General features: G+C 40.6%; 1 protein-coding gene across 5 annotated transcripts in view; it reads left to right on the top strand.

The window, feature by feature from the left end:
• LOC126996134 (uncharacterized) overlaps positions 1 to 12,817 on the top strand; it is a 230,932-nt gene that overhangs the window by 203,882 nt on the left and 14,233 nt on the right. For 4 of the 5 annotated variants that reach the window (XM_050856342.1, XM_050856341.1, XM_050856343.1 and 1 more), the window contains 13 exons: positions 900 to 1,026; positions 5,804 to 6,123; positions 6,588 to 6,738; positions 6,907 to 7,065; positions 7,296 to 7,421; positions 8,271 to 8,435; positions 8,698 to 8,811; positions 8,923 to 8,993; positions 9,205 to 9,301; positions 9,488 to 9,709; positions 10,145 to 10,311; positions 10,506 to 10,782; positions 12,636 to 12,767. In XM_050856342.1, coding sequence (XP_050712299.1) covers positions 900 to 1,026; positions 5,804 to 6,123; positions 6,588 to 6,738; positions 6,907 to 7,065; positions 7,296 to 7,421; positions 8,271 to 8,435; positions 8,698 to 8,811; positions 8,923 to 8,993; positions 9,205 to 9,301; positions 9,488 to 9,709; positions 10,145 to 10,311; positions 10,506 to 10,782; positions 12,636 to 12,767 — 2,128 coding nt within the window. The remainder of the gene's footprint in view (positions 1 to 899; positions 1,027 to 5,803; positions 6,124 to 6,587; positions 6,739 to 6,906; positions 7,066 to 7,295; positions 7,422 to 8,270; positions 8,436 to 8,697; positions 8,812 to 8,922; positions 8,994 to 9,204; positions 9,302 to 9,487; positions 9,710 to 10,144; positions 10,312 to 10,505; positions 10,783 to 12,635; positions 12,768 to 12,817) is intronic. The other variant, XM_050856344.1, reaches the window with a different exon arrangement.

Below are 12,817 nucleotides of genomic sequence, written 5' to 3'. Positions count from 1 at the left end.
TTACACCCGAGTTACATCCTCGGCTACATCCTCTTTCTGTTTTCTGAATCCCGATGGAAGTGTGGAGGGATGTATCTCGGAGTTTCATCGATATAAGTGCTTTCTGAATTTGCCCGCAGGTAGCAAATGTTGAATATCACATACGTCGTTGAGAGGGGCACTTATGAGAAGAGTAACAGTGGTTTGAGGCGAAATTTTCCAAGCCCACGCCGGACGAGCCGCGAGACGTGTGAGCGGTGCAATGTATTCACCGTATTCGTAAACGTATTGCCATCTCAGTTCGCTTGTTTGAAAAGTCTCGGTATTATTCTAGTGTTTACCCATACTCACCCCTCACAATATCCAAAACACCTCCATATAGCTAAAGGGCTAAAATAACTATACCGTGAAGGCGCACGTGGTAGGAACTAACCTAACCCAACCATGTTCGGGGTAAGCAGCGGTTAGGTTGGGTTACGCCTTCATATTATGGCTAAAGGTCATGTATTTTGGTGCTTTAACCTTAACATAGAGGCGTACTTGCTATTTTGAGGTGGTGAAGCTAAACTACACTTTTACCGTTTGCTTTCACTGCCCAAACTACACATTTAGACTGGTTAAACTACACATTTACTGTTTACCTTCACTGACTAAACATTTTCGCATTTACGCTTGCTAAACTACACATTTATCATTACCTTCATTGACTTAACTACACATTTACACACACACACACTGGCTAAACTACACATTTAACCTCACATTTACCTTCACATTTACACAAACACACTGGCTAAACTACACATTTACCATATACTTTCACATTTACCTTCACATTTACACATACACACAGGCTAAACTAAACACTTACCAATTACCTTCACTGACTCAACCCCCCCCCCCCCCTTCCCTTCCCCCAGTGAGTGCCACAACTCCAGCGACCGCATCAAGGTGAGAGTTTGGGACGAGGACAACGACATCAAGTCCAAGCTAAGGCAGAAGCTGACCCGCGAGAGTGATGACTTCCTCGGCCAGACCATCATTGAGGTAAAGAACTATATATACGTGGCTGCCTGAGTGTAGGGAGGGATGACTGACTACCTGTGTGATTGTAGGAAGGGGGGGGGGTGGGGTTGTTACAGTGGGTTTGTAGGGGGGATTGTTTCAGTGAGATTGTATAGGGGGGGATTTTTCCAGTGAGATTGTATAGGGAGGGTATTGTTCCAGTGAGGTTATAGGAGGGGGTTCCAGTGAGATTGTAGGGGGGATTGTTCTTTGTTATCCTCTCCTGCCCGAATCTCCTTGTTCACTTCTTTCCAATCTTCCTTACCAGCTTTTCTTTATGTCTTCCTGTCTTCTTTATTGGTTTCCTTGTCTTCCTTCATTAGCCTAAATATCCATGTGGGGAAAAACGAGAAAGGAAAACAGATGATTATGAGAGAGAGAGAGAGAGAGAGAGAGAGAGAGAGTTAAAGAAGATGGAGGGAGATTGGAGTAAACGAGAGAGGAAACAGAAAGGTCAGAGTGGAGGGAGAGAGACTCCTTGAATAATGGAGGGAGGGAGAGAACAGGAGGGGGATGTCAGAAGGAAGAAGTGAGAAGTGACAATCTGATATGAGAGAGAGAGAGAGAGAGAGAGAGAGAGAGAGAGAGAGAGAGAGAGAGAGAGAATTAAAGCATGGATAAGAGTTGAGAGCACTTTCATAAGAGAGGTGTGAGGGTTAAATCTTCCCCTTGTTGTTTGCAGCTCTTCTCTAGCTGTAGGGATGTAAATGAGTTCTGATTTTTTCTCATTCAGTAGAGTTTGTGGTATAATAATGTATGGCTGGTAGGTTTGGGTAGTGAGTCAGTATATGATCTTAACCCAGTAGCTGCAGGGATCATGTTTCTCAAAGGCCACTATAAGCGAATATATGAGAAAAAAAATCATCACTCACGCAAACCATTATATTATATGTATTAATGCATTTGGGATCAGTTTATGTATCCTCTGTTTTTGGGGGGTTCATGTCAAGGCAAGAGCTTGGCCTGTCGCTGGTACCGGGTTAAATGTTTTAGGGACATAATGAGTTACAAGTTTTTTGGGATAGTGTTTAAATATTGACTGAACAGGTCAAGTTAATTAATCTGTCAGTCCTCCTTGGAGTTTCAGGGACATAAATAAGTTACAGGTTTCTTGTCTCATTTTGCAGGATTTATGCTAAATAAGAATATATGTAATGTGGTATCATGATGTACAATAATGTATTTCATTAAAAATTGTGATAAGTTTTGTGAGTCACTCAGTTAGTGCTCCAGTATCTGCAAAAGGGGTAGGAATATAATTATTACTGGGTAAGTACACACAAAGAAATGAATTATATATAAGATTTTTTTCTGCAGGATTTGTTATATAATCATGTGTAGCTGATGAGATGATGCCAGTAAGTCAGTGTATTACCTCAAAAGGCTGCACTGATTACACACAGTGAAAATTAGTCTTTCTTTTCTTATTACCAATATATACGTAATATATGATACGGTGTAGTGGATGGCACTATATCAATCAATAAGTCAGTTTTATCATCTAAGAAGGTGTTGAAATTTTTTTTCACTTATGTGCAGGAAAATTAATTAATAATTTTTCTCCATATGTACGAGAGTGAATGATGAGGTTAAGTCAGTAAGTCAGGCAGCCCTTCAGTATATCATCTTTAAAGGCGTTGGGACCTGAATATTTCACCGGCTGCACACTAGGAAATGAGTTTTATGTTTTTCTTTTTCATCTTCTATTTCATTTTCTTCTTGTCCATCTTCTTTTTCTCCTTTTTTTCTTCTTTTCCTCCTTTATAAAAAAATGTAAATGTAAATAAACTGAAAACAGAGAAAAGAAAGGAAAGAATATATCACACAAAACCAATTACTCTGACTTGCTTAGATAAAAAAAAAATATATATATATGCAACTAAGCCAGTACAAAACATCCCATGCAGGTAAATAGTAAACAAATCAATAAATAAAAGAAAAACAATCGTAGGAGGCAGGAGCACCAGATAACATAGGGAATCAAATTACACAACTCCCCTGTGCCTGCCGGTGCTCTCACGGCTTGATTCAAGTTTGCAAGGTCAGTCTTGTGTGTGGGGACAGTTACCTGAGTCATGTAGCTGTAGGTCCAAGTTTGTCCACAAGTTTGGCACAAGATGGCCCCCCGGCGCACACTGCCTGGCTGGGAATCGACGGGCCGGTGGCACTCCCAGAAAATAGCAAAAGGAGGAGGATGTTGTGGCCTAGAAAAAGAAAAAAATAGAACACAGAATAGCAGGCATTTTCATTGGTGTATTCTGTTGAAATATGAAAACTATGTCTGGAAAAGATACAAAATTATATTCTTTTTTTTTTCTTTTTTTCTTTTTTTAACTCATGCACACTATGAGGAGTGTAGTGTATTTGCAAAGCATCAACTGATACCTTCAGGATCTGTTGTTGCCTGGAAGGAAAACAATGAAGCAGAAGAAAAGAAAACTGCATTAAATTCATTAGATTCCCAGTTTTGTGTCCCGTCAAAGTTTTAAAAAATATATAATTGCCTGTGATACTTTTGTCAAGGAAATGATTAATACCATTGTTTTATTTATGTAGTTATTTATTCCATTACATATTTATTGAATAAGCGGTGGGAGGTTTGTGATGTAGGAGCAGCGAGCAGCGGGCTTTTTTTATTATTGTTTCCTTTTTTTTTTTTTTTTGTGCCTTTGAGCTGTCTCCTTTGTTGTACAAAAAAAAAATAAAGGTCACCAAATCATCAGCTATGTGCAGTAATTGTTTGTGGTTCTTGACATGAGAAAGATCAACTTTTTATTTATCTATTAATTTTGTTATACTCATTTATTATTTCTAGTGCAAGGTTTTTAGTTGATTTCTGGATCAGTAAATGTGATGTTTCAAGTATTACTGAACAATCATTTCATTGCTTGCTGTCTTTTTCTTATCAGGGCATCAGTTAATCTTGGTTCTTTTCAGTATTAACTATTGAGCTACACCAATTATATATAATGGTCATATCACTCATATGTAATTTGAATGGTATAATGGATTTGCAAAACTGGAACTGTGAGGCTTTGATGATACCCGAGTTATAACAACTAATAATATCTGGCATACCTACAAGGCTAGAAACAAACAAGCAAGCAACGGCCCATCAAAGCCAGACCCACAAACATCGTGGAAACTTGTGGCGATGTGGCAGGCTCGAGGGCAGAAACATGTTGAAGCTGATGACACATACATACTCTCTCTCTCTTTTCTCTCTCACTCTTGATCTCGGTCTCGCCTTCTCTCTTAGCAGTGATCACCTCCACTGTTTCATTCCTCCACATCATTAAGTCAGGATTTCCAGTCATATTGACACAGCAGCTCAATGCTTCCAGTATCGGAGCCATTGTTCCTTGCTCCTGTGTTGTGATCACCTGTCAATCATTGAGCTTCCCCTCCTCCTACTCCTTCTCCTCCCTCTTTTATCTCTCCTGCCAGTTGCCTCCCATCTGTATGTGTTTGTGTGTGTGTGTGTGTGTGTGTGTGTGTGTGTGTGTGTGTGTGTGTGTGTGTGTGTGATGAGGATGTGATAAAGAAGCTGATTGCAACGGTGACTTGGCAAAGATTGGAATATGCAGCAGTAATGTACGTGATCTCCACACAAAGAAAACAAAGAAATCAAAGAGCAGCAACAAAAAAGGTGCCAAGCTTGGGAGACATGATGTATGAGGAGAGGTTGGAAAGGTTGGTTTGTTCAACCTTGAGAAAAGAGAAGCGAAAGAAATCTGATTGCCTTACAGGGCAGTGAAGGAAAGGGAATTGATCAACAGGGATGACCATTTATATTGGACATTAGAAATAAAAAAAAACTAGGAAATTGAGGAAGATAAGAAGGTTAAGGGATATCAAGAAACATAGTTTTCCCCATAGATGCACTGACATCTGGAATGACCTGAAAAAGGAGATAATACAAGCTTGAAATATTCAAAACTTTAAGGCTAACTTGATAAATTGAGAATGAGATTTGGTAACAGAACTCTGGAGTGTAGTTTGCTTCCTCGTCATACAAGCACACACAACTATCTTGATGGGCTCAAACCTGGAACAGACTCGGAAATGTAAGCTTTATAATGGAGAGGAGAATATATCTCTTGGGTGTGTAAGAGCTGCAGACATAAACAAAGAGCATTTGTGCCGGTAATCCTCCAGACTAATGGAGGGAAGGGAAAATGGTGCAATACACACACTGTTGAAATATATATTTAATGTGCTGAAAAAAAGAATGAAACACTGCTGTCCAAACATTGTGAACCTTCTGACTTCAAACCACACTGAAATATGTTATAATTATCAAAGTATTTCTTTCAAGTTTTGCTGTTATTTATCTAATTGATAAAAAAATATAGTTATAATGATGAAACTACTGAATACATATAAGTATTTTATCTTACATTTTCCCTTCTCCATTTTAGTCACTGAAGTATTTTATCAGAATCGACAGTTTTTTACTCATTGTGAAATAAACAATGCCGTAAGGATGAAACTATTCAATGTTAGACCTTATTTCACGCTCATTCGTCTGTTTTATTACTGTAATTGACATAAATCATGGGGATGTTTGACCATACACTATTATCTAATTATCAAAGAGACAGCCTGGTAAGAATATAATTACTAAATACTTAAACATGACCTTACTCTTAACTCTCATTTGTTTCTTTATGCTTAGATCTAAAGAAGCAGGTTTGTAAGGACAAAATACTGTGTATAGGCTTGACCTCACACCTTCTGCCACTTCCTCCCCCATCAGGTGCGAACGCTGTCAGGCGAGATGGATGTGTGGTATAACCTTGAGAAACGCACAGACAAGTCCGCTGTGTCAGGTGCCATTCGCCTCCACATCTCAGTAGAAATCAAGGGTGAGGAGAAGGTGGCACCCTACCATGTCCAGTACACCTGCCTGCACGAGAACCTCTTCCACTACCTGTGTGAGGTGGAGGGTGGTGCCGTCAAGCTCCCGCAGGCCAAGGGGGATGACGCGTGGAAGGTCTACTTTGACGACCATGCGCAAGAAATTGTGGATGAGTTTGCCATGCGATATGGGATTGAAAGCATCTACCAGGCTATGACGTAAGTATTACCATTATTATTATTATTATTATTATTATTATTATTATTATTATTATTAGTTGTAGTAATAGTAGTAGTAGTAGTAGTAGTAGTAGCAGGAGTAGTAGTATCATTATAATTATTATTACTGTTATTATCATTATTATTATTATTATTATTATTATTATTATTATTATTATTATTATTATTATTGAGATCTATGAAAGGATGTCAGATATCAGGTGAAAATTATAAATTGATATAGAGCCAAACAGAGTCCCCTTGATGAGTACACATGGATATAAGAAATAAAAAACAGTGAGAGTAGATATATTAAGAAGATTAAAAAAGTGAGGGGACAAAAACAATGTAACAGAAGAATTAAGGGGAATATCCTTATAATATTACATTTTATATACGTATACACAGAAATACACTTTATGAGCAAGTACCTCTGTCCTTATTATAATTTTTCTCCCCCATAGACACTTCCATTGCCTGTCCACCAAGTACCTGTGTCCTGGGGTTCCTGCTGTCATGTCCACCCTCCTTGCCAACATCAACGCCTTCTACGCCCACACCACCGCCTCCTCCGCTGTCTCTGCCTCGGACAGATTTGCGGCGTCCAACTTTGGCGTGAGTTATCTTTTTCATTGTTGGCCTTGCTGAGACCCAGGGATAAACCTTCATGTTTTTTTCATCCATCAAGCTAAGAGAAGAAAGGAGACAAAATGATTATTGATAAAGAGCAAGAAAAGATAAGGACCTGGACCTACTTATAGCATGTATCCTTTGTCCCCACAGAAAGAAAAGTTTGTGAAGCTGCTGGACCAGCTACACAACTCCCTCAGGATAGACTTGTCCATGTATCGCAACAACTTCCCCGCTAGCTCCAACGAGAAGCTGCAAGACCTCAAGTCCACCGTGGACCTGCTCACCTCCATCACCTTCTTCAGGATGAAAGTGAGTCCCCTCAATACCTGGTAAATCAACCTATCAGACCCATTGTAATAGCTCCATCTGGCCTTCATTGATGATGTAAAAATTGGATGAAATATATTCCCCTCACTGGATGAAATATAGGCCCCTCCCCACCAAAAAGAGAAAAATACTCACCATTGGTTATCATAGAGGTTCTGAGGAAAGCTATCACACCTTTACTTCTTGCTTATGCCTCCTTGTCTCCCCTCCAGGTGCAAGAGCTGTCCTCGCCGCCCAGAGCCAGTGTGGTGGTCAAGGACTGTGCCATTGCCTGCCTCCGCTCCACCTACCAGTTCCTCTTTGAAAACTGTTATGAGCTTTACAACCGAGAGTTTCAGGTGGGTGTTTCCTCATAAATAAAGGGTAAAAAATTTAAGTTTTCAAATATTTATCTTTCTTTTATTTGAAAGTCTTTTTAATTTATTGAAATGTAGGTGAAAGTAAGAAAGTTCAAGGAAAGAGAAAAATACCGATGTTTATTTTGAAGGTTAGCATTGAAGATTTTAGTTTGTATGCAATATTATCCCTGTGAATAGGGGCTATGAGATGCATTTCCAGCATCCCATAACAAGGCAGCTGGAATAGAGAGTTCCAGATAGGTAATTTTCCTCAAAGACCTATTTTTCAGAATCTCAAGACGAAAAAAAAGATCCGATTTCCTAGTTCTTTATTACTCATTTTGTTTCTTTGTTTTGTTATGTTTTGTTCTGCTTTCTTCATGGATGTCACCTGACATATAGGAAAATCAGGCAAGTTGTATGTAAACTATTTATCCTGAGTGACCTAGTAGGATTGTTGTCTGTATGTTGATGACTCCTCTGCTTCTAATGTAAGCTGTGGGCAGGTGGGGAAAGAGTAAGTTTGGATATCCCTGTAATTATATTCATATTTTGTTCTAGTGAAAGTATAATCTTGGAAGACAAAACGTCTAAACTTGAAAACATGCAATAGATGATTACATCATCTCTTCTCTTTCATTTTGTAATCACTCCCTTTTTCTTTCTTTTTTTCTGTTGTCAGATTAATGTTTCTTGTATTAATTTTTTATTTTTTATTTTAAGGATCTTGCTAAATTTTCAATTCACCTCACAATATATTATTGTAAGTGAATATTCAGTAGGGAGCAAATTTATGTTATCTCTCATTTCATATAATAATAACTCCTTTATTTCCTCCCTGGTCATCAGGTGGATCCCTCGGAGAAGAAGGAGGGCGGGGAGCAGGGGCCGCGCCTGGAGAGTGTTGACTTCTGGCACAAGCTCATTGCCCTCATCGTCTCCGTCATCGAGGAGGACAAGAACAGCTATGCCCCCGTCCTCAACCAGTTCCCACAGGAGTTCAACATTGGCCAGGTATAAAGACAGTGAAGTCCTGCACTCCTCCTATTCCTTTTACCCATGACTTTCATTAGATGAGGCAAGTAACCAGAGAGAGTAAAAATTTGTAGTTATGGGTAAATTAGAAAAAAAATCATATAAGAGGCACAGTTATAGTATTATTGAAAAAACACATGAAGTTACTGATGGAAAGTGAGGTGTGTTTGTTAGCTCACTGCTTGGACTTACTTTACTCATTTTGATAAGAACATATACTCACCATTGTCTTCTCTTACAGCTGTCAGCGTCGACGATGTGGAGCATGTTTGCCGTGGACATTAAGTATGCGCTGGAGGAGCATGAGCAGCACCGCCTGTGTAAGAGCAGCGAGTACATGAACCTACACTTCAAGGTGAGGCCAGACAATACTTCCCAATGTTCGGTCTGATCACTGTAAGACTAATCTGGGGGTTTTCAAATAGTGTGTACAAAGCTGCCATTAACATCTCGTCTTCCCTTGCAGGTGAAGTGGCTGTACAATAACTACGTAAAGGACGTGCCTCCCTACAAAGACCAAGTGCCTGAATACCCTGCGTAAGTATGACGTTGCCTCCCGTCAGTAGTTGTGCTTGTGCCTGCTGTCATGAAGGGACCAGTAAATGAACAAACATACATATATACTGTAGCTGAATCAAATATGACTTAACTCTCTTTGGTATCCCTGCTGTGGCTGCTGTTATGAGTGAGGCACTAAGACATAATGTGTAGTGTATTTTGTGTATAATTTTGTATTTTCCTCCACCAGGTGGTTTGAGCCGTTTGTGATGCAGTGGCTGAACGAGAACGACGATGTGTCACTTGAGTACCTCAACGGTGCCTTCCAGAGAGACAAGAAGGATGAGGTACTGATGACCCCCTTGCCTCAAAGACTTACCTTTACATGTTTATCATCGGCAGTTTAATATTGTATTCCTCCTCCTCCTCCGTCTCACTTATTGAGCTGAAAATTTTGCTTTTCAACTTGTCTTTGAAATTGTACAACACTCTTGTATAATTATCACTAACACACTCTTTGCCTTTCCTCCCAGTTCCCACCGAGCTCAGAAAACTCGCTCTTCTCCAACTCTGTGGTGGATGTGTTTACCCAGTTGACCCAGTGCTTCGGGGTGGTGTCCAAGCTGGAGTGTCCCGACCCAGAGATTTGGAAGAGGTTCATGAAGAGGTTTGCCAAGACCATAGTGAAGGTGCTTCTGGCCTATGCCGACATCTGCAAGAAGGAATTCCCCAACTATGTAGATGATGAGAAGAAGGTGAGCATAATAACTTGCTTTTCAGGAAGGTTCCTTCACTACCCTTCTTTTTCCCTCTGTTGATAATTTGAAGGTCAAGATTGCCATTTGTTTTTATTGGCAGCTGCTTCACATGACATGTAGATAATGAGCAAGTCAGAACAGTTCCTTGTTTTCTCAACAGTTTCTTTACTTGATATAGTAAGTCAACATTAGTACATCCCTATTTTTCATACATATTTTTAACAAAACACAAAAAAATTATGACTCATTTTGTGTGACTAGTGACAAGTAATAAACCAACCTTATCCTAGAGCTGCAGCAAGAGTGTCTACTCACATACCTTTTCAGATGCTTCTTGAAAAGTATTAACAAAGAAAGATTGTCTGTAATTATTTTTTTAAGGTTTGTAACTTGGGTACAAAACTTCTCTGAGAGCTGTGTCTTTTTCTCTAGGCGTGCATCCTCATGAACAACATCCAGCAGCTTCGTGTACAGCTGGAGAAAATGTATGAGAAGATGGGCGGTGAGAAGCTGGAGGAGGACGTGGCCACCATCCTCAATGAGCTGCAGGGATCCCTCAACACCGTGCTGGACGAACTGGCCCACAAGTTCGCCAAGAGGTGAGGGCAGCACAAAGGTTACATGTTATATATGTATAACTTAATAAACAGCCATATCATTATCTGAAGCTTGTATGATGCATGTAAATAGTTACTGACAATCTCTAGTATCAGCAGCTTGATATATATAAACAGTGCCTGCCAGGCTTTTATGGTAGCTACAAGTGGTTGCTGATATCCTGTTGTGTCACCAGCCTGGAGGATCGCATAGCCGTCAAGGTGAAGGAGATGGGCGATAAATTAGCAGCGGTCAAGTCTACGGGTCAGGTGCAACCGTCGCAGAGGAACAACGTCTCCATAGAGGCAGACGATGTGCTGGCGCCTCTGATGGACCTGCTGGAAGACTCGCTCTCACTCTACGCCCACTCTTGTGAGAAGACTGTGCTCAAGCGCCTCCTGAAGGAACTGTGGAAGATCGTCATGACCACCATGGAGAAAACTGTTGTCCTGCCACCCATGACGGACAAGGCCGTGAGTCTCCTGTATTGCCTTGCTGTATCTTGATGGGTTTGAAATATGGATAGACCGTAAATACTCATGTGAAAGTCAATCATGTATAAAGTCAGTCTCCCAAAGTTATGACTAATTTGATTGAGGAACAAATTTCACCTCCCAGAAAAGAAAAGAATAGTCCATGCAAAAGTTAGTCCCTTAAACTTGACCTAAAATGTTAATTAAAAAAACTTACTTCTACATGAGTGTATATGGTTGGTTTACCTTATTTGTACTTAATTATAGTTTCAGGGCTTCTTCAATTGTGTATGATGGATTCTGTGTCCCCAGTAAGTTCTCTCACCTCATGGTTTTCATATCCTACTCCATCTCCCTCATCATTGGTAACTCTTCCCTTTATGGTTACTGTGTCCTGGGCTTTATAAGTATAGTTTCAGTGCATCAATGGTGTGAGGTGGGTTCTGCATACCAGCAAGTTTGTTCATCTCTTGATCTTGTTTTTTCAATTCATCATCATCATGGACAAGCCTTTACTTCTCACCATGCTTTTTCAGTTTCAGACCTTCAATGATATATGATGGTGGTGGTGTCTTAATATGTATTTTTTCCATCACCCCACCTTCTTGCCCTTTAAATACTTGATCAGGGATTTGGGTGTGACAATTATATAGATTCTGGGCTTAGTTATGGGCTTAAGGGAGCGGTGAGTAGCGGGCTTTTTTTCTGCACTCTGTTTGTTGCCCTTGAGCCGTCTCCTTTGTTGTAAAAAAAATAAAAAATAAATAAATAGTTAGGTGTCCCCGTAAAATCACCATATGGTTCGGGCCTCCTCGTCTACCTTGTCATCTTTGGTAACTTCCCTTCTCTCCCACCACGGATTATAGTTTCAGGACTCAAGTACCGGTAGTGTATAATTAGTCGTGTGTTCCTTGTTAATTCTTCCTCTCATTGTCTGGGTCTGGGGGTTCGGGTCATTATTGGTAACCCTCCCTGTCTCTCCATCTTGCTGCCACACATACTATAGTTTCAGGGCTAAGAGGTGTTTGATTAGTTGTTTGTCTCCAGTAAGGTAATTATCCTGTGGTCTGAGTCTCCTTATCCACCTCGTCCCCATTGGTAACTCCCTGGCTGTCTCTCCACCACACTACCACATAACAGATAATATAGTTTCAGGGCTAAAAGGTGTTAGAATCATTGTTTGTCCCTAGTAAGGTAATTATCCTATTGTTTGGGTCTCCTTATCCTCCTCGTCCCCATTGGTAACTCCCCGGCTGTCTCTCCACCACGCTGCCCCACAACAGATAATATAGTTTCAGGGTTAAAAGGTGTTGGAAGCATTGTTTGTCTCTAGTAAGGTCATTATCCTGTGGTCTGGGTCTCCTTATCCACCTCGTCCCCATTGGTAACTCCCTGGCTGTCTCTCCACCACACTACCACATAACAGATAATATAGTTTCAGGGCTAAAAGGTGTTAGAATCATTGTTTGTCCCTAGTAAGGTAATTATCCTATTGTTTGGGTCTCCTTATCCTCCTCGTCCCCATTGGTAACTCCCCGGCTGTCTCTCCACCACGCTGCCCCACAACAGATAATATAGTTTCAGGGTTAAAAGGTTTTGGAAGCATTGTTTGTCTCTAGTAAGGTAATTATCCTGTGGTCTGGGTCTCCTTATCCACCTCGCCCCCATTGGTAACTCCCCGGCTGTCTCTCCACCGCGCTGCCCTACAACAGATAATATAGTTTCAGGGCTAAAAGGTGTTGGAATCATTGTTTTTCTCTAGTAAGGTAATCATCCTATTGTCTGGGTCTCTTTATCCACCTCGTCCCCATTGGTAACTCCCCCTGTCTCTCCACCATGCTGCCCCACAACAGATGATGCTCAAGAACCTGACGGACAATGCCAAGAATCTCGCTGCAAATGCCAAGATTGAGGACATGTCTCGCCTCATCAAGAGTCAGCTGGCGGGCGGCAAGGACGTCAAGAATGCGGTGTCCAATATTATGGTCAGAGGCTTTCATTATACGGAGGATATTCTGTGGCATGTAGTTGTAGA

The sequence above is a fragment of the Eriocheir sinensis genome, chromosome 9, assembly GCF_024679095.1.
Source record: "Eriocheir sinensis breed Jianghai 21 chromosome 9, ASM2467909v1, whole genome shotgun sequence".
NCBI classification, from domain to species: domain Eukaryota; kingdom Metazoa; phylum Arthropoda; class Malacostraca; order Decapoda; family Varunidae; genus Eriocheir; species Eriocheir sinensis.
Note: the sequence above shows the minus strand (reverse complement) of the source record. Positions and strands in the feature narration are given on the sequence as shown.